The following is a 19,987-nucleotide window of genomic DNA, read 5'->3' on the forward strand; positions in this document are numbered from 1 at the left end:
CTGTTGCGGGACTGTACGCCCACTCCCTGTGTTCCTACCGACCAGATTGTAAGTGTCTCCCCCCTTCCCAGTTCTAGTTGTACGGCTGTGGACCTAATTACCCAGATCCCCACTCGTGCTAAGCCGACAAGGAAGAAGCCGAAGCAATCAGTACTGGTAAAGACCCATGGCCCACCCCCTAGTAAAAGAAGACGGAAGATGGGGGGAGGGCTGTTTAAAACTAAAACTAGCCATTCTGATTTTGGTAAATCTATAAAGCCCGTTACTAAACCTGTCTTGGCACTAGTGGAGGTGCCAGAAAGTCTCCCAATCTTGCCACTTCCCCCAGTAGCTGCACCACCTGTCACCGATACCAACATCCCTGAGCCTGACCCTGCTCTTGTGGAGCCATTATTGAATGTATTACTCCCCACAATTCCACAGGGGAACTTGGAACACCTAATTAGATCTCTCCTTTTGCCTATCATTGAGAGTTTAAAAAGGGTGGAGATTAGACTTACGATTCTAGAGACCCCCATAAGTTGCAAGGTTATTCCATCTAAGGCCCAGGTGAGCGTGGCTGCTCCGCCCACAACCTCGGTTATGTTACCTTCTACTACTGCCCCTAAAGCTCCATCCCAACTTACTAAAGCCATTCCACAGCCCTCTAGTAGGGCCGACTCTATCCAACAAAGGCCACAGCCACAAAAGCATGTAAACATGCCGGTAGGAGCTCCGGTTAGTGAACTGACAAGGGGTTTGGTAGTGGCCCCCACAGTGAATACGCGGGAGGGACAGGGAAGCACTAGACACACTAGAGTTCCAGTGAACAAAGGGCCACAAGTGGAACTACCCCCACAAGCTGTGCCTTTTGTGGTTGTTTTGACGGGGGTTCCACCGTTACCAGACAATCAGAGGGAAGGGTTCGCCCAGCTGAAGAACAAAATCATGCACTGGCTGGGACATATACACCCATTACACACAACATTGATGGTGAGATAGTGCACGTTAGGCGACTCACTTGGCTGGGTAATAGATGTAAAGACATTGAGGGTGATCTGGTGGTAGTAAATTTCAGAGACCCGCGCGCAGTGGACTACATATTAAATTGGCCCACGGGAAGTGGCGACAACTGCATTACCCCTCGGGCCCTGACATACTTTTACCCTAGATCCCTGGTGTTCCCCCCAACCTTCACAAGTGGGCTGATCCCCCCTCACACAAACCCTCTGCCAATATATAGTACTAGGCACGCACCCCATGGACAATACCCTGCACATGCACATTACCGAATAAAGTAAAAAAATAAAAAAATAAAAATAAAATAAAATGGAAGTTACAAAACATCTCCGAAATGTGTGGCAGGCCCACATGCGGAGGGCCAGGGGGAAAGGCTGACATGGAAAGGCTGTCAGAAACCAACATCATAAACTCAATGGCTGAACCGCCGTCCTTAAGGAATTATGAGGACTTTCTGACCATCCGGCAGACTCCATGAGCCCACCAGATTGTGTCGGTCAGACTCTCCAACTGCTACCTTCGACCCCATGGATGTATGACGTGACAACGCATACTGTTACCACGCATACCTTTACAACGCCGTATTTACAACGAATACCGTTACAACGCATAGCGCTTAGAGGTGCTGGATAGTGGTAAGTATAATTTTATATTCCAACTCCAGTCCCCGTGGACACTAGGGAAGGTGTTGGATATAAAATTATACTTGTTCCCTATCCTAGAGCGCCCCCCAGCGCAATGCGTTGTAATGGTATGCGTGGTAATGCCTGCGTTCTAATGGTAGTGCGTTGTAAAAATTCCGTTGTAAACGTTGTATACCGACCCCATGCATCATAATGCGTTGGTGGGACCGCAGCAGTTGATGTGGTTTGTACCACAACCAACATGTCGCCCGTTGCGCTCCGATCGGCATCGTAATCAGGTCCTTACTGTCTTTATCTTGGTCACAGGAGTAGGGGTGAACTAAAGGGTGATAAGTCAACTGGTAGTATTATTTCCCACCAGCAGCAGTCCTATTTTGCTAGTGTTGAGTTGAAGAAAATTGAAGGCCATCCAAGATTGTACTCCAGTAAGGAATATTGTTAAATTACTGGAAGGCGGGGGTGTATTTAGATCCAGCCTCAACATTGTTGTGTGTTATCAGTCTAGAACACTACTGTGCAACTATTGCATTTGATGAGCAATAGGAGCAGTCAAATATACATATCAAATAGAGTGGGGTACAAAGAGGACCCCCGGGGCACTGTATACCTGGCATCCTGAGCCACAGCGTGATAAAGGGTTAGCACAACTGGAAAAGGCTGATTTTAGGGGAAAAAATGAACCTATATGCCTAAATTCCTGAGACACTCAATCTGATATTATAATCCACAGTGTTTATTTCTAAATTTAAAAATATGTGTGTATAGTTTTTCATTAAAGTACATCTAAAGTGCTCTTCCATGATCTTCCTGTTTGATTCAGTTTGTCAAATTGATTGCCTGGAGTGCACTGCACAACTGTCCGGCCTCTGTCAACAAACTATTTTACATAGATAAATCATAATAAAATACATTAACATATATGTGGAAACACATATTTCGATTACAATTAATTACAAAAAGAAATTCCATAAAACAATTGAAGTTGAAAGGGAGTTACGGCTGACTAATAGGTTTTGTAGTTGCATCACCACAAATTAGGTAAATCAAAAGGTAGGGTGACTGATTCAGCTCATAAATCAACCACACTTTACTAAGTCAGCCTTAATTCCTACCCCCATGATACATTATTTCTAATATCACAGACCTAACTTCAAGCCTTCTCATTAGTCTTCTGTATGTAAGGCAATGGACATTGCTGAAATCATCTTAAATCTTCAGTTTATTTAGCAATAAATATCTTTCAGTGTTTACTGGGACCCTGTACAGAGAGCCAGGTTGTGATTATCTAATTTGGAAATATGTTGGGTTTAATGAAGTTTTAAGGAAGCTTTGGACATATGATATGATCATGTATCAAATTAAAGCTTTTAGAGTGGTGTGCTGAATAGGATTGATTTAGTTATTGGGTGTAACTTATATTGTTTAACATAAGGTCTCTGTTACCAGATACCTGAGAGCCTTGCTAGTCACTATAAAACCATACACAACACTCAATGGGGTTGGTCTGGAAAGTCATAGTGGATAGAAAAGGAGAAATTGCTCTTTTTCTAGGTGTCCCCTCACTCACCAGGGTTGCCCCATGGTGACATGCTTCATCATTGGGGCCATCCCAGTCCTCTACGGGCTGGGGCGTGCTGCGACTTGCGAATTACGTAGGAGCACTTATAATGACTATGTGTGGTGCAGATGTGATAGTGGAGTGGACTAAGTGATGTATTTAAAAAATACCTGCCCAGTAGGTTTTCAATAGACTTTATTCTTGCCTCTAGGTGGTAATATTAAAAATGGGGTGGAAGAATAGGGATCCCTAAACGTAATGTGGTAAGGTGTACCTATCAACTCCTGTCGTCAACATGTTTCGTGCATACCCCAAGCACTTCTTCGGGACTACACAGGGACCAGCCCTGTGTTCGCCACTCCTTAACTCTGTATTGAGTTCTTTTTAATAAATTAAATAATTGCTGCAATCTATAATTAGTGCATGCAGTAATACCTACGTATTTATTCCAAACACGTGGTTCATGTCATGGGACCTAACTGTGCCCCATGGACTCGGAGGGGTTCAGTATCCCAGCAAATTTGCTTCAAGAATACCTCCCTCTTTTAGGCACCTACTAGCGTCCCTCCGGTCCGGAGGGTCACCATGGGGCAACCCTGGTGAGTGAAGGGACACCTAGAAAAAGAGCAATTTCTCCTTTTCTATCCACTATGACTTTCCAGACCAACCCCATTGAGTGTTGTGTATGGTTTTATAGTGACTAGCAAGACTCTCAGGTATCTGGTAACAGAGACCTTATGTTAAATATAGTATTTGGAGGGTGAGCCTTAGCCTTTTTCCTCCCTCTGACTCCCTCTCTTTAGTATTGTAACTTACATTGCCCATGATGAAATTGTTCCATTAATTACTTCTGCTTTTGATCTTAGTTAACAACATTGACTGGTTTATTGTTATATGGCATCCAAGAAGGCGATCCATAAACATTGGATACCAAAAACAAGTCCCTCAGTGGCAGAATGGGTTGAGGTTATTTTGTTTCTATCTAAATATGAAAACATTATCTGCCACATGCATCAAACTAAGCAATTGCGATTCCTTATTAGCGATTATTAAGGAATCGCTATTAAGGAATCACAATTGCCTATCCATGTAGGTTTCGCTAATAAAATAGCGATTCCTACACATTTCCTCATAGTGAATCGTAAATTGCGAGTTCCTATTAAGGAATGCTTTCCCATTCATTCCTATGGGCCTAGAGGCCCATAGGAATGAATGGCAAACCAAATAGGTAATTGCAAATTGCAAATGCAATGTCAAGGATGTCAGGGGGCCAAAACGCCACCCTGATGCACCCCCAAAATAGGCATGTGCCATGGCAATTTTCTCACAAGAGGGATGATCCTCTAATTGATCCCGATCCTCCGGGCTAAGGCATGATAACAAAACCAAACCCAAAAAGTTGTCAATCTCTTCTTGCCTGGCCTCCTGTGAGCCAGTATCCTCTTTGGTATACAGGCCTTGATAGAATTTGCGGGAGGCTGTTTAGATTTCCTTTGGCTCGCTAGTGATCCCTCCTGCAGGAACTCGAATGGAATGTATCCCATTATTTGTAAGATGTTTGCTAGTTCTTAAGGCCAACTGGTGGCCAATTTGCTCGCTACATTCATAGTCCTTTTTGCGTGCAGCGGCCCATTTTGCGGCAGCTTTCTCGGCCAAGATTGCACCAATTTCTGGTCTAATGGCTGCTGTTTCAAATTGTGCTGATTCAATTTCTTCGAACAACTGGATGGCACCAATACGTTTTTCCTCTGCCTTTGCTATTTTTTTCTGGAGGTCTAGGATATGTGATTTCTACTGTTTGTTCTTCCTAAAAGAGAACTGTAGGGTCTCCCCTTGAATACACGCTTTCAGAGCATCCCAAACAACCATACTTGGGGCAGAACCAACATTCCTTTCAAGGAAGTCCTGAATCCAGCTTTTCATATGAGATTGGTATCCTATATCGAGCAGTAACAATCTCTCAAAACTCCAAGGTAAAACTTTCTTGGAGACAGCCAAGCCCCATATATTTAAAATTAAGGGGTTGTGGTCCGACAAGAACCGTGGAGCAATATCAATGCTACTATCCCGAATCAGAGAAGGCGAAAGCAAAAGATGCATGCTGATAATGGCACAAAAACCAAAAACATGAAGAACCCCACCAAGTCCAACCCACCCTACCCCCTTCACCCTCCCCCAGCCCCGACCCCCCCCCCCAAAATAAAGCAAACAGGGATAATCTGATTGATGAATGCCAATAGTAAAACCACGCCACCCAGCCCCGCCGTGAATTAAGACAACGTTTTTAACCCTTTAGGCCAGTAGATAAGAACAACAGAAGGAAAGGAGAAACAGAAAAAAGAAAATAACAGAAAAGAAGGGATCCTAACCTTATCCAAGCCTAGGATCCCCCTAGTGCCCTAGCCTCATTTCCTCCCCCTAGAACCTATCAAGAGCCCTCATTCGGCCCATTCCAGAAAAAAAAGGAAAGAGAAGAGTAAATGAAATCTAGTCCCGATCACTTTTTGATCATAGCAATTACTAGTTCTGCCCTTTTCCAGCCTTGATTTCACAGAGGTATTCTTGGGCCTTGATTTCTGACATAAAGGGGCTGGTGGCGGTAGACGGAAAGGGATTTAAATGGGAAGCTCCCCCGGCGCGCAGCGGATACAAGGTTTGCTTGTGCTTGCTGTTGGTGGGCTTGGGGACATTTGAAAATACGGGGAATCCTTTCTAATTCATGCTGTAACTGAATTGCTTTGTTTTAAAAACTTTTTTTACTTTTTGCACAATCTTTCGGAGTCCCACGGACTTCAAAGAAAGCTGGGGGTTAATTTTTAATTAGAGCTTGCTCTATGTACTCACTTTACTTTAAAAAAACGTACCTCTGTGTATTTGCGGTTGCACCAAGTCCTGTGTCTCTCAGCATTTCCCGTCCATCACGGCTGTTGTGCAGCTTGCACAGAGAAACACTGCAGGACACACCTCCCACACAGTAATTCCACCCCCACTTCCGGCTGGCTGTCGAGCTGGTGGAGGGAGACGGAAAGGGATTTAAACAAGATGCTCCCCCGAACGCGCAGCAGGCGCGCCGCCGGCGTGCCGAAGGCGTGCCAAAGGCAAACCCATTTGCGCCCGTCCGTGTCCGACCGAGGCTAGGGGCCAGACCCCCTGCCAGTTCTGACACCGGTTTTCAATACAAATTCCACCAACTATATGCGCTTCGCCCAAGGATGGGGGAAGACTGTTTGCACAGTATTAAGGTGGGAAACAATAATATTGTGTGTAATCACTGCCCTTTTACAATTAGCAACCAGGTGTAGCCCAAGGGTTTTGACCAGGCACTGAGCCTCTCCCTGATTAACTGTAGATAGTTTCTGAAGAACACCAAAAAGGCTCTGGGTTTCTCTCCACCATTAGCATGCTGTTTCTTCAAGGTGAAGGGGAAACGGTGGGCCCGTTGAATTTCATGCTCCCAATTCCATTCGCATGATTGGGAAAAGCCCCCTTCAGAAGTTTCTCGATGTACCGACGGGGATCTTCACCCTCCACTCCTTTGGGAATCCCTAATAGGCAGAGGTTGTTTTGCCGCTGTCAATTCTCCTGGTCTTCTATTTTACACATGACATCTGTCATGCAAGCGCCTTGGGAGGAGCATAGATCTTTCAAGGTTGTAACTTCAGCTTCCAAACTTTCGGTGCAACCTGCCATCATAGTGACCCGCTCTCTGATGTCTGAGCAGGTTTTATTCAGTTTTCAAAGACCCCTTGCAATTTTTTGGCTGCCACTTTAGCTTGTCTACTGTTTGTTCGCACTTCCTCTTGAAAGTGTTTAATCGACAATAGGATAGCTGCCAGAGAAAGTTCTTCAGATTGATAAGATGTAGCTCTCATACTTTCAGCACCTGGGATCTTGCCGGATTCTACACCATAGGGGAACATAAGTTGTGAGCCAGAGTAATCTCATTTTAGCTGACTGTGCTTCTCTGAGTATCTCGCCCTTCGCTTGCTGGATGTGGTTTTCTGGTTCTGGACAGTGCCGGTTTCTTTAGAACATTGGCTGCAATTAGTGTCAGATTGGTCCGCATCGCTTGAGTTGAGTGAACTCCCTTCAGCCGCGAAGTCTGAGCCATCCGACACCGAGAAAAATTTTTCCCCTGCCAGTTTGGGGGATGGAACTCCCTGGGACACCTGTGCGCCAGTAATACTCTGATTCACAGAACTGATGGGAGTAAAGCCACAAGTTTTTTTTCATTCTCATCGGAGAAAGACCCAGCCTGGGTAATAGAGTCCTCAACAGGAATAGCCAGAGAAAGAGCTACAGATTCAAGACCCTCCGTGGAGCTAATGATGCCAGCGGTTGAGATCACTTGACTGCAAGACTCCGCTGCTTGTGCTAGCTCAAGACTTTCTGAACGATGAAGGTCCGATTGCTCCTGAAAATTAAGTAGCCCCATGTCAATGGCCAATTCTACAGATTTAGCACCTCCATCAGGGCTTGTCATTATTTTTTCCTTGGGGCCCAAAGAGCTTGTGACAGGAAACAGTTTGGCAATAGAACGTTGGGAGCCCACGCCATCTTTAGGCGCTCCCCTCCCAGCAGATCTCCCTGTGGCTTTTTTGCTGCTCCCGGCTTCCCGTTTACCTCTCAGCGCAGAGTCCATATCAGAGGTCAACATCCCCTTGTTGGTGGGTTCAGTGTTGCCTGGGGCAGTCCTTGTCTCATCCCCCTCACACCAGGGGCAGCCTTACTCTGCCCTAAGCAGCGATAAGCCTCATTCAGAGCCCGCATATTATCAGCAGGGGTCGCGGAGCAAATCAGGAGAGCGGCTCTGGACCAGAACAAAAGAAAATCCAGAGCCACTATCGAGGTCGTGGCAGTTCGCAAGGTGCTCGTAGCGATACTGGCACCCGCCCCTTACTGAAAGCGGTGGTGGCTTCCTCCAGGGAAATGCAGAGGTTTGTGAAGCAGCGTCCCCAGTCAAGGTGTCATAGCAGATGGTCGAATTTCCTCGGGGTGCGGGTGGCAGTGTAGCAGAGTGTTACGCAGGCGCTATCTTGCTCCGAGTTATCCAAATGTTCTGACAGTTCCATTGCAAAAAAGTAATAATCATATTAAAAACAATGTTATGTTATGTTATGTTATGTTATGCGTTTTTATTTGGCGCACAGATGCTCCAGCTAAGGAGCGTCCTGGCGCCCGACAAGGCAGCAGCACAACACAATGAAACAATAATCAAACAGTGTACAAACTAAGGAAATAAGAAAGTTTTCACCGCACGGCGAAAGGAGAGCAGGTCCCTCTCAGCACGAATCGCCGGGGGCAGGGAGTTCCACAGAACCGCCGCACGAACTTGAAACGAACGCCCTCCTGCCCTACTCCGTTTAAAGCGTGGCACAACAGCCAGTTCCAAGTCCGCAGATCTTAAGGCTCGGGTAGGGGTGTAATGGGCTAGAAGAGCCATGAGAATCGTTGCTGTGGACCCCTTCAGAATCTTGTAAGCAACACAGAGGACCTTAAACTGGATCCGCTGGGCCACCGGGAGCCAGTGCAGTGACCGCAAAGTGCTAGAGGTAGGGCAGAATCTTGGTAAGCCTACCACCGATCTTGCTGCGGCGTTCTGGATCCGTTGTAGCCGCCCAATCTCAGCCTGATTCAGGCCAACCAGTAGGGAACTCGCATAATCCAGCCTAGAGATGACAGTGGTTTGGATCATGAGCTGCCTCGTGGGGGCATCGAAAAACTTAAGCACTGGACGAAGCCCACGCAGGATACCAAAGCAGCAGGCCGCCGTACGTTTGGTATGACACACAAACGTAAGGGTAGGGTCCAGCCAGACCCCGAGGTTCTTAAGCTCGGCGACTGGGATGGGAGCAGGACCCAGGTCCCCTGGCCACCATCTCTCTCCCCAGAGTTCCGGTTGTTTGCCAAAGACCATGACCTCGGTCTTACTAGCGTTCAGCTGGAGACAGTTGGACGTCATCCAGCTGGCGACCACCCGCAGTCCTTGTTGAAACCTGGGGGCATCGACTTCGGCATCCCCGCTGATCGTAACCGCTAGCTGGGTGTCATCGGCGTATGACACCATCGTCATACCCCATTGCCTGACAACCTCAGCCAGCGGCCTTACGTAAAGATTGAACAACGTAGGACTCAGCGAGGAGCCTTGGGGGACCCCCAGGTTCAACGGATGGAATTTGGACTGGTAAGGTGGGACGGTCACGCTAAAGGCCCGATTGGCTAAAAACGACCGGAACCACTGGAGAGCAATGCCGGTGACACCAGCCTCCTCTAAGCGCCGCAGAAGGATCGGGTGCGAGACGGTGTCAAAGGCAGCGCTCAGGTCTAATAGCACCAGCGCTGCCGTTTGTCCTGCGTCAAGCACGGAGCGAAGATGCTCCACCATATAGAGCAGAGCCGTCTCCGTGCTATGACCGGCCCTAAACCCATTCTGCGTAGCATCGAGGATATCTGCATGGCGGAGATGTTCTGAGAAGACTGCGTTGACATGCGCCTCACTCACCTTGGCCGGCCACGGCAGGAGTGAAATTGGCCGTTAGCTCTCAGGCTTGCTACCGTCCATGCTAGGTTTCTTGAGGATAGGACGAACCATGGCTCGCTTCCACTTCAGTGGGACCTCGCCTGATGTGAGTGACGAGTTGATCAGAGAGCATAGCGGCGAGATATAATGTACCGCTAGGTCTTTGAACACAGCTGGGCAAAGCGGGTCCTCTGGGGACCCAGACTTCACCTGACGAGCCAAGATGTCGAGACTATCAGGTGTTAGGATAGGGAAGGAATGCAACCCCTCAGATGATAACGGCTTAAGAGGTGGATTAGCCGAGGGAGTGGCCACCGGAAAGGCTCGATAAATGGCATTAACCTTTTCCAGAAAGAACTCTGCCAATTTTTCGCAGTGCTCCACCGAGCTCTGGTGCGTCGAAGTTACCTTTTTGGCCGTAAGGTCTTTCAGCACCTTAAAGATAGCCTTGGACGGGTTCGAACTCGTCCTAAATTGTGCAGCGTAGAAGGCGGCACGGGTTCTGCACACTGCCCGGTGATACAGTTTCACCGTAGACAGGTAGAGAACTTTCTTCATGCTGTTATAAGACTTGCGCCACGCCCGCTCTGCACGCCTACAAGAAACCTTCAGTGCCCGTAGCGAGTCATCGTACCAAGGGCTGGCTTTGCCGGTTCCAGTTTTACAGCATACCATGGGAATGAGTGTGTCTAAAGCCCTAGATACCCACTTACAAAACCTGTCGTAGACCTGATCAGCGGACCCCGTGATGTCAAATGAGTCGGCCGATAGGAGGTGGAAAAACTCGTCCAGCTTGAGTTTATTCCAACGACGTCTTGGAATAGAACAACACACTGGCTTAGGTTGTATAGCCGGTGTAGGGCAATGGATCTGTATCAAATAATGATCAGTCCATGCTAGAGGTGTGTAGCTGGAAATGCAGGCTTCCGTAAGATTGGTAAAAAACGGATCGAGGGTATGACCCCCTGAATGGGTGGGCTGTGCCACCAGCTGAGTCCGCTGGAGCGCCTCAAGATCGGCCACAAAACTGGACACCGTGGGGCTAGCTATGTTATCGAAGTGCAGATTTAAATCTCCAATGATGGAGAAATTGGAGCATCCCGCAGCCAGTTCACTAATGGCGTCAGGTAGCGCCGCTCTAAAAGCTACTTCACTCCCTGGGGGCCGATATATCAATAGTCCCGACAGGGTGAAATTAGGTGTAATAGCTACCTTAAACATTGCACTTTCGCAACCCGGGATTTTTTGACCATGCCACGTACATGAGTAGCAGGACTTAACCGCAAGGGCTATTCCTCCGCCTCTAGAAGCTCGGTTCAAAGTGAATACCGAGTATTCCGGCAGGAAGGCCAGATTGACAACGGCCGAGTCGGCATCCTGCAGCCAGGTCTCCGTCAGGCAAAAGATGTCAGGAGAATCCTTATCTAGCAGATCGAAAATATCTAGATGGTGCCTGACAAGCGACCTAGCGTTTAAGTTCCAGATGCTGACAGAAGACTGTGGGCTGATGCCACAGCAATATCATCCCTACAGTCCCTACTTACGGGGGCAGACAGTGCGAGACATCCGCATCCACACGTATAAGGGCCGCATAAAGGATCCACACGGGGCGCGGAACAAGTCACCCAGGACCGATTGATGGCAACCAGACTGTCTCTGGTGTAGCGCAACATGGCAAACAGGAGAACGACCAGGAGCGGGGTCAGAGTCCAGCCACGTCCAGCGCGTCCTGTCGCGGACGGGCGCAGACGGGCAGGACTCCGGCACGACTCTGGCCAAGCGAGGACGCGCCCGCTCTGCGATCCCGCTACGCTGGGGGGGAGCATTAAGTAGGCGTCCCCTCGCTGGCTCATGCGCAGTCAAGCGCTGGCGGAAGGAAGCTGCTCTGCCCCTCTCTAAGATGGCGCCCACCCCAGGAACCAAGCCCGCCAAGCGGCGGTGAGGGGCACAATTTACGGTGCAGGTGAGGGGAAATTTTAAAAAACCCAGCTGTCAGCTAAGCGCTAACGCGCAACACAAATCACACACAAAAATGCCAATTTTAAAAACGCGGTAACCACGCCACGCAACAAAGCGCATCGCTACCTTGTCAGATGGAAGGAGCCGGGACTCGCCTTAAGTAGGCGTCCCCTCGCTGGCTCATGCGCAGTCAAGCGCTGGCGGAAGGAAGCTGCTCTGCCCCTCTCTAAGATGGCGCCCATGGGGGGTTTTCTCACACCACTAACAAACTCTAACAAATGGTATTTCCTACAATCGAGGGGCATCACTCATATTTCGGACACAACAACTACACAGCACTGTATAAGTCATACACCATAAAGGTCTCCTCAATGAGTATCTTGCCCAATTCACAAGTGGCAACCCTTGTAATATGAACACAGCAACCACACAACAAGGCATACCTAATATGATTTCAGGGTACAAGAGCTCTGCTCCATGTTGTTTTGGGTAAAATCTTTAAATGATTTTGATGTAAACATTAGCTTATTATAAAAAACACTCACACTTATAGATTTTCAGTTTAACAGATCATTATTGGTATATTTCTAAATTAATTCTGAGCATTGCCACATTTAACCAAAGTGAAGATCCTCTATCACATTAAAAAAACATACTATTGTTAACTACGCACAAGCACTTAATCTCATAGAAGGTGATTCGCATTCAGAACCATAAACTTGAGATCTTGATCAAGCCTAGATTATACAGACTCAAACCCCAATTTATAAACAGGGGATCATCAATGGCAAGTTGAAAATCTCAAGATATTGACATTTGTCTCAATATTATGTCATATTTGTTACAAAATTCTGTGTTGAAAATATCATGTACACAAACTTAACAATAAGAAGTTTACTCTCAGAGCTGTCAAAATGTATTTTGTTTCTTAGATTCATTTTTAAAGTTATTTATAGAGTCAGCAGATTTATACAAGACATTTGATAAAAATGAAATTGAATAGGAATAAAAATAAATGAAAATTATTAATACTAAGTTCATTGCAATATACAGAACCATTTAAAGTTATATAAGGAGTTAAATATAAAATATAAATATATCATAGAAATGCAGTTAAACATGGTGAAGCTACCTATGTCATGTTTAAACTAAAAGTAACTATATTTTTGTGCTTTCTTTCCGTAGGAATGACATGCCAGGCCCGTAGTTCTTACCTTACCGATGAGGTGCTTTGGGGACATCGCTTTATGTCCGTTCTCAGTCTTGAGGATGGCTTTTATGAGGTTGACTACAACACCTTTCACCAGACATTTGAGGTGCCTACACCCACTTGTAGTGCTAGAGATCTAGCAGAGGCGGCCGCCCGCATGGATGCTCATCTGTACTGGTCCATTCCTAGTCACTTGGATGAGACAGTGGCAGAAGCAACAGTTAAAGAAGAAGTGGACAAAGAGCGAAATGGCAGCCTAACAAATCCAGAAAATGAGTCTAAGTTATAACTCATTGGTCAGCACATGAAGTAAAGGAATAAAAGTCCATATATGAAAGCAGGATATACATACAGGACTCAACAGGATAAGGCCTATCAGAAAGGACTCATAGAAACTGAGTTACCTTGGCTGAGAGTAGGGAATTGAGTGCTAACAGAGGAATGAATGATTGGAGACGAGTATTATAATTTATTTTTCACTGCCACAGTAGATGCATTAAATTACACATGCTTAGTGAGGCTGAAAACAGTTGTTACAAAAGATTTACTTTCCTGAATGGTCTGGTCTTCAGTTATGTCTTATCTGCTTCGATGGGCAGGAAGGAACACTTCTGGCTCTGTCAACCATTACCAGGTGGTATTTGTTCCATGCTATTTAATAATGTGTTAGGCATTTAACAGGATTGTGCTAGCAAGCCACAGTCACCTCTCCTAAGCATGTCCACTTATGGGCAAAGGGATAAGGACCTGCAGTTTGCATGGATCTTTTGTTAGTTGTTTTTTTTTTTCATAATATAATGCTTACTCTGCTGTCATGGATTCTGCATAGGGTTGCACCAAGTAGCTTACATGGAAGGATGTTGTAAGAATGGTCATAAAAGAGAATTAATTGTCACAGTAACTTTGAAGACTTAAGTTATGTTGGATTTCACAAGTAGGGGTTTGGATGGAGACAAGAAACAGCTCCCACTACATGGTTCAACTGGATGAATTTTATCTTTTGCATCATGTTATCTCTGTACTTTTCAATTTTTGGTTCATTTATCAATGCTGATTCACAAGACATGAAAAATTTATATTAATGTACACATCCAGATGAAACCAAATTAAAAAAAACATAACACATGCAAACAAAAATCTATAGAGGTCAAGCATTAAAAAGTTCAATTTTGTAAAGACCACTGCTATCTGGCTACTTCAAGTGATGAAATTGCATTAATTCTGCCCCTCTTTGGAAAATACATTCTGCAGTCACCTCCTCATTGCCTGTGGCAAAAAGATTTCTAAAACTTTACGCAATCCCATATCAGTCATTGTGATACTACTTTGTGTATTTAAAGAACAAAGGTAGACCTGATCATTGTTCTATATCCTTTAAATTATCAGATGACATTGTGACCATGGTCAGTATGTACATTGGTGTAGTCACGAATGTTATGGTTATGGGTATTGCACATGACATTGTGTTTGCAGGTGTAAGGGACACTCAGAAGAATTATATTGAGAGTGAATATCGAATACACAAGGTTGTAGATCCACCAAAATGCTCAGACACCATAATGGTGTATAATAAGCTTTAAAGAAAAAACTGATGAAACATATTAGAAAGCATGACTGTTTCAAGGTATCAAGTTTTTTTTTCAATGTCAAATATTGAGCATTCCAAACAATATTCTTCCTAAAAAAAATACTCATATTACAGAGCATCCATTGCACAGAGAGATATCACCATTATTGGAAAACAAAAAACATATATTAATCCTAGCCATTAAAAACAACCTTGTTCATCTTTTTTTAAATTAAAGATGTGGGTTGTCTTGCACTAAATCTGTCATTAGTGTATCCGTGAAGTAATCAGAGGACCACATTTTTTTGAAGCTATCTTATGTGCACTTTTAAACAGATAACATAAATGCCTGGTCCCTGGTCACATAAATCCCACCCACGTTGTGCCATTTTGCACTGGTGCCAGGTTTTTTTGCACTATCACACGAAAAAAATATGGTATCCACTTCATCAATTTAGCCACTATATCATAAGGTAATGTAGGTAGGTAGAAAGTAACAGTAGTAATTTCCTACATGATGTAGGGATAGGCATGTGATATTATTGTAGGTTGATATTGCTGATGTCAATATACAGTCAAGGGTGCAAAGTGAGCTGCCAGTGGTACAATATTCTTAAACTCTCCCTTGTTTGTATTTTTATCAGAAACATGATTGGGGAAATATTGTACATGGAATTCTACCTAGATAAAAGTGGGCTTAAAGAGCCAATAAATGGATGATTGAATGGTGTATGGATGACTGTGTGGTTATATGGATGGATTAATGGGTTCACCGATGAAGGTAAGTAGCAATTTAAGCTCCCACAATATATTACTATATCCCATACTTTATCAGATGCACTGGCACATAATTAAACCAGAGATTTTCTTTTTGTGATCCTTCGAAAAGAGATAACATACACATTTTATGGAAACAAAATGGTATTGGTTTTACATTTTTCAGGATCAAATTTTCTTATTTTAAATAAAACAAAACAAAATGTAATTGTTGTCTGTAAATTATGTATTAATTGCAATTGGTTACTTTACTGATATTTGAAGGTGATGTCAAAATAGACCAATCAGCATGAGACTTGGACAAAGATGTTTGTTCCCAAATTCCATGTCCCTTCGGAAATAGAAGAAGACACAACTAGTCGCTCCAAGGATATGGAAGGGAGATGAACGACTAACTGACTAACGTCTGTACAATGCAGTATCATATCTGACAATGCGCCCTTCTGGAGCCACAGTCCACTCTAAATGGGATGATCTTCTTTGGATCTCATAGGGACCATAGAGATGGCAAATCCTAAGCTCGCCTGGTTATTCGACCTCAAGCAGCAAGGAAGAGAATTTTTTTTGCTGCCGCTGGTTCCTGCCCGATGCTCTTCAATTGGTGATCTCTGAGAGACCTTCTCTCAAATGAGTTGGATTACTACATTAAGGCAGCAAAGGATTTGGTCTAAAAATGTAGGTATATTCAGTATTAGGGCACACACAAACACTAGTTTAATCTTATGAAAAACAAAATGACAAAGCAGAGTAAAATGCAAATGGGATTAGACATCATGCAGATATGTGCCAATTTAGAAATGTAAGCAATACAACAGCCAGTGGCCCTTAAGAGTACTATATTTACAATTTTATAAGAGGGTATCAGACTACAACATCAAATATCCTTTAATTAATTATCAGATTTGAATAGGGCCATAGTTTAGTAACATTGGCCTATGAAAAGTCTATGGAAGCTCACCGACAATCGTAATAGTCAGCCAGCATTTCACTAAGCTCTTTCTTCAGAGATGAGGATTGGTGAGAAGGTGGTAGTTTATATCAATAGAAGGGTCTAAAAGAGAGGGGTGTTACAAAGGTCATTTTCATGCATTTGCTTTAGCATTATATGCCCTTGGAAGGCTGATTCCCAATGCATTGACAAGATAAGTAAGCAAGATAAGGGATAAAGTGCGTCCATGGGGCATTAGAGACTGTAAGCCAAGCAAATGTAGTTCTATTTTCATAGCTTATTGAAACTTCTTGTTTAGTTCAGAAAGGCGGTACTGTGGGAGGAGGTATAGAATCATGAGCATTATGCTGGTAAGGTATGCATGGATCCACATTGTATATTTGTTTCTCCATTGATGGGGAGGCAGCATGTTCACCAAGGCTATTTTAGGCATAGGTCCAACAGCAGCGATGGAATAGCTTTGAGATTCAGTCCAAGATCTACTTGCTTAAGGCCTTGTGAGCTTGCAAGAGTCTTTTTAAGTTTGAATGTCCCTCAGTTGGCAGCTGTTGTCATTAATTGGGCAAATACTTTGTTTGCATTGACGTACTGGAATTAACATGGCATGGGAAGAAATAAAACTATGGATTTAGGCCCAGATCTCTGTACTGGGGTGAATGTATGACATTGTTCTGCATTCTGTCCATTAATTGTTCTTTTGCACTGGAATTAACATTGGCACTCTTGTGTAAGCTGTGTACAGAGAGATCACAAACCAGGACCCCGGTACCTCACAAGGCACAACATGGCCACATTTCATGGTACCTCTTCAAGGCATTTTAATTCTACCCACCGTCCTGACACCCAAGTTCGGGTATGCAGATGGATATATATAGAATAAAGAATGGTCTCTACACACATATGGCTCATCACTCTGGAATTCCCTCTCCTTATGTAAAAGATAAACAGAGGACATTCTGTAGTTTCACAAAGGCTTGAGAGCTTACATCTTCCACCAAGTATTACAGTAGAATTTCTGTTCTTCCAAGAATGAGCCCAGCTCAAAACTATAAACATGTCCAGCATGTCTAGCTGGAAAACACCTAAGTACAAAACTAAATTATTTCTGCATTTTTTAAAGAAAAACTGGCTTCTCTGAGAACCGGTAGATAAGTCCCAGGGCAGACAGAGGTTACTGGGCTCCAATTGTGACTACTAGAGTTGATTGACACTGGTTTCCTGGAACTACTTTACACATGATCCCAAAATGGGGACCAAGTACCCCACAAGCTCTTGCCACTCCAAAAGCGAGGCCATCATGTTTTTCAAAGATCCAAGGTTTACTCAAAAGGGAGATGTGACTAGAGACTCAGCACTTAATGAGGCAATAAGTCGACACAATAAGGCAACTCCTCCAGCCAGTGGTAAGTCTTTTAGAAATAGGTTAGTGCTTAAGCCACAAGAAACAGATTACTGTAGCCTTATAGCCTGCTCCCGAGGTCTTTACTAGTTGTTGAAGGCCCTGAACCCGAGTTATAGGCCCAAGCAGTAGGAGAGGGCCTATAACGAGGGAGAGGGCCTTTAAAAACCTGTATAGACTGAAGCAGAAGGGCTCTAGGGCTATTAGAACATTCCACCCACTGAGGGTAGAATGTTGTGAAATAAAAAGGTAGAAATAGAAAGACAAACATTGGAATGTTGAAGCTCTGGGTTTAGCGTTAAACTCCTGAGCCGAAGGTGAGGGCCTTTACCAAGGGAGCGGAACTTTAATGGCCATATAGCCCAGCTACGGAGGGCTATAAGGCTATTAGAACATTCTTCTACTAGAGGGCACAATGTTCTAACAAATAAAACAAAAGCCACATGGAGGCCGAGGGGGTTGAAATCCCCTCGGGCTCTATCAGGCCTTGTTCACAGCAAAACCTTTTATCAGCCATTTAAAGCCGGGAGCATTCCATTCGCTTCAATGGTGCTCCCAACATTCCAATGTTCTAATACAAAGATAGACCTGACATGAAGTAGCGATCTCAAAACTCAAATTGTTACTCTTTGGTCAAGTCCTCCCTGTTCTACTAATTTCCAAGTACTGCAACAAGCAGTACTTTAGAGCTGGTTTGAATCCATGACTTTGTATCATGACAGGTAAGGATTTCACACTGTCTGCCTGGGGATGGTTTATGCAAGTTTCGAGTTCACTTGTGTGTGAGATCACAACTGCATTCCTGAATGCAGCTGAAACAGGTGCACACAGTAGTTGCGACCAGGGTGGAGAAGCTCCTTTAAAATGTTGCTGGGCGGGGATCACACCTGCTGCATCCCTCAATCATGCAAAAATCTCTGCGTCTACTGCACTGTCCCATCACTTTCCTTGCAATCTCACTTTCTTACCAAGGCTCAAGCAAAACTCACACTAGATTCTCTCCACTCTTACACCTTCACTGTTTTTTGAACTGCCATTTTGGCTGAACATATTGGGCCCAATGTCTCCTCCTATGGCTATTGCAAAGAGCTTAGGGATAACATTAATTCTGCTTTGTCCCTTTCCGAGCAAGTTTCTTAGGTTGTGAAGGCATGTGTTTTTCAGCTTGACTCTTTGAGGTGCATTTCCTATCTCGTTGCATTCTCTCAGAGACTTGCAGATCCGTAGGTTGCAGTTAGTTCAGACATTGTCCCTAGGGTCGCTCCCCTGATCATATCTCTTCAAACCTCTTATTTTTACAATCCTGATTAAACAGCGGATCCTTTTCAAATCTATGTGTCTGGTTCATTAAACTGTTTACTCTTCTATTGCCTCTCCTCTGCACAAACTCAGATCCTAAGATCACCCCAAAATTAGCCTGTTGGTGGTTCCTATGTTTTTTAGGTGGTAAGGCTTTACCACTGCAGATGCTTCCTACTTGCACAGGGCACACTCAAACCATCTGAGGTTTCGGAAGCTCCTAAAAACTTCTATTATCCCAGCATATGTGTTGAAGACTTCAGTATGACTATGCTCTCTTCCTGCTGGCTATGTGTTTTATTTTTTATTTTTCAATAGCACCAAGATACCCAGCCTTGGGTTTAAGTTTGTGGTTCGCTGGTCCCAAAATAAAAAAAGATAAATTAATTATTCATACTGAGATTTACAGACTCTGATGACCAAAACTTTGGGGTTAGACCCTAAGAAAAATGCTGTACCATTGAGCGCTTTATTTCTGTACCACACTCTAAAATAGCTGTTGCTAGTACTGTGGGTCTCTGGTTCGCAGAGGTAGGTACCTTTTTTCAAAGTAGATACCCCTGCTTCGAGTCAGGGTAAGGGGGATACACACTTCAAATAACCCCTGCTCGCCCCCTTGGTAGCTTGGCTCAATCAGACAGGCTTATCCCAAAGGCAATGCGCAAAGTACTTGTACTCAAAATTATCAGTATCACAGTGATAATGCTCCAAATGGACACCACACCAGTTTAGAAAAATAAAGTATCTTATTCTTTATCTAAATTCAACAAAGAAAATAAATGAAAAAATCCACCATACAAATATCAAATTACGATGTTAGAACACTTGTTGCAAAAATAAAACTTGTAGAAAACAAATAGCTCCACCTGGGTCTATTACGATGTTGTGACAGCAATAAATCCAAAGTACAGCGCTGACCACAAGGTGTGTGGCGCCGGGCATGGAGTCACACGGACCCCCAAACAAACAGTGCATTGGAAAACAAAGTCTATGACATTGCACGGAGCTGAGTTGTAGAAGTGAGGCATCAGTGCCAAGGTCAACACAGGCTCCCTGGCTGCCACAAGGGAGGCAAGGCGTTGTGTCAGCGAGGAGGCGACGTGTCA

The 19,987-nt window shown here is 44.5% G+C and overlaps 1 protein-coding gene across 1 annotated transcript in view; it reads left to right on the forward strand.

The window, feature by feature from the left end:
* KCNJ9 (potassium inwardly rectifying channel subfamily J member 9) overlaps window positions 1-15,413 on the forward strand; it is a 185,980-nt gene extending 170,567 nt beyond the window's left edge. Inside the window, exon 3 of the mRNA XM_086947611.1 lies at window positions 12,866-15,413. Within this exon, the coding sequence (XP_086803737.1) occupies window positions 12,866-13,179 (314 nt within the window). The 3' untranslated portion in view covers window positions 13,180-15,413. The remainder of the gene's footprint in view (window positions 1-12,865) is intronic.
* Window positions 15,414-19,987: the final 4,574 nt, after the last annotated feature.

This window comes from Lissotriton vulgaris, chromosome 12 (assembly GCF_964263255.1).
Source record: "Lissotriton vulgaris chromosome 12, aLisVul1.2, whole genome shotgun sequence".
In the NCBI taxonomy this organism is placed as follows: Eukaryota; Metazoa; Chordata; class Amphibia; order Caudata; family Salamandridae; genus Lissotriton; species Lissotriton vulgaris.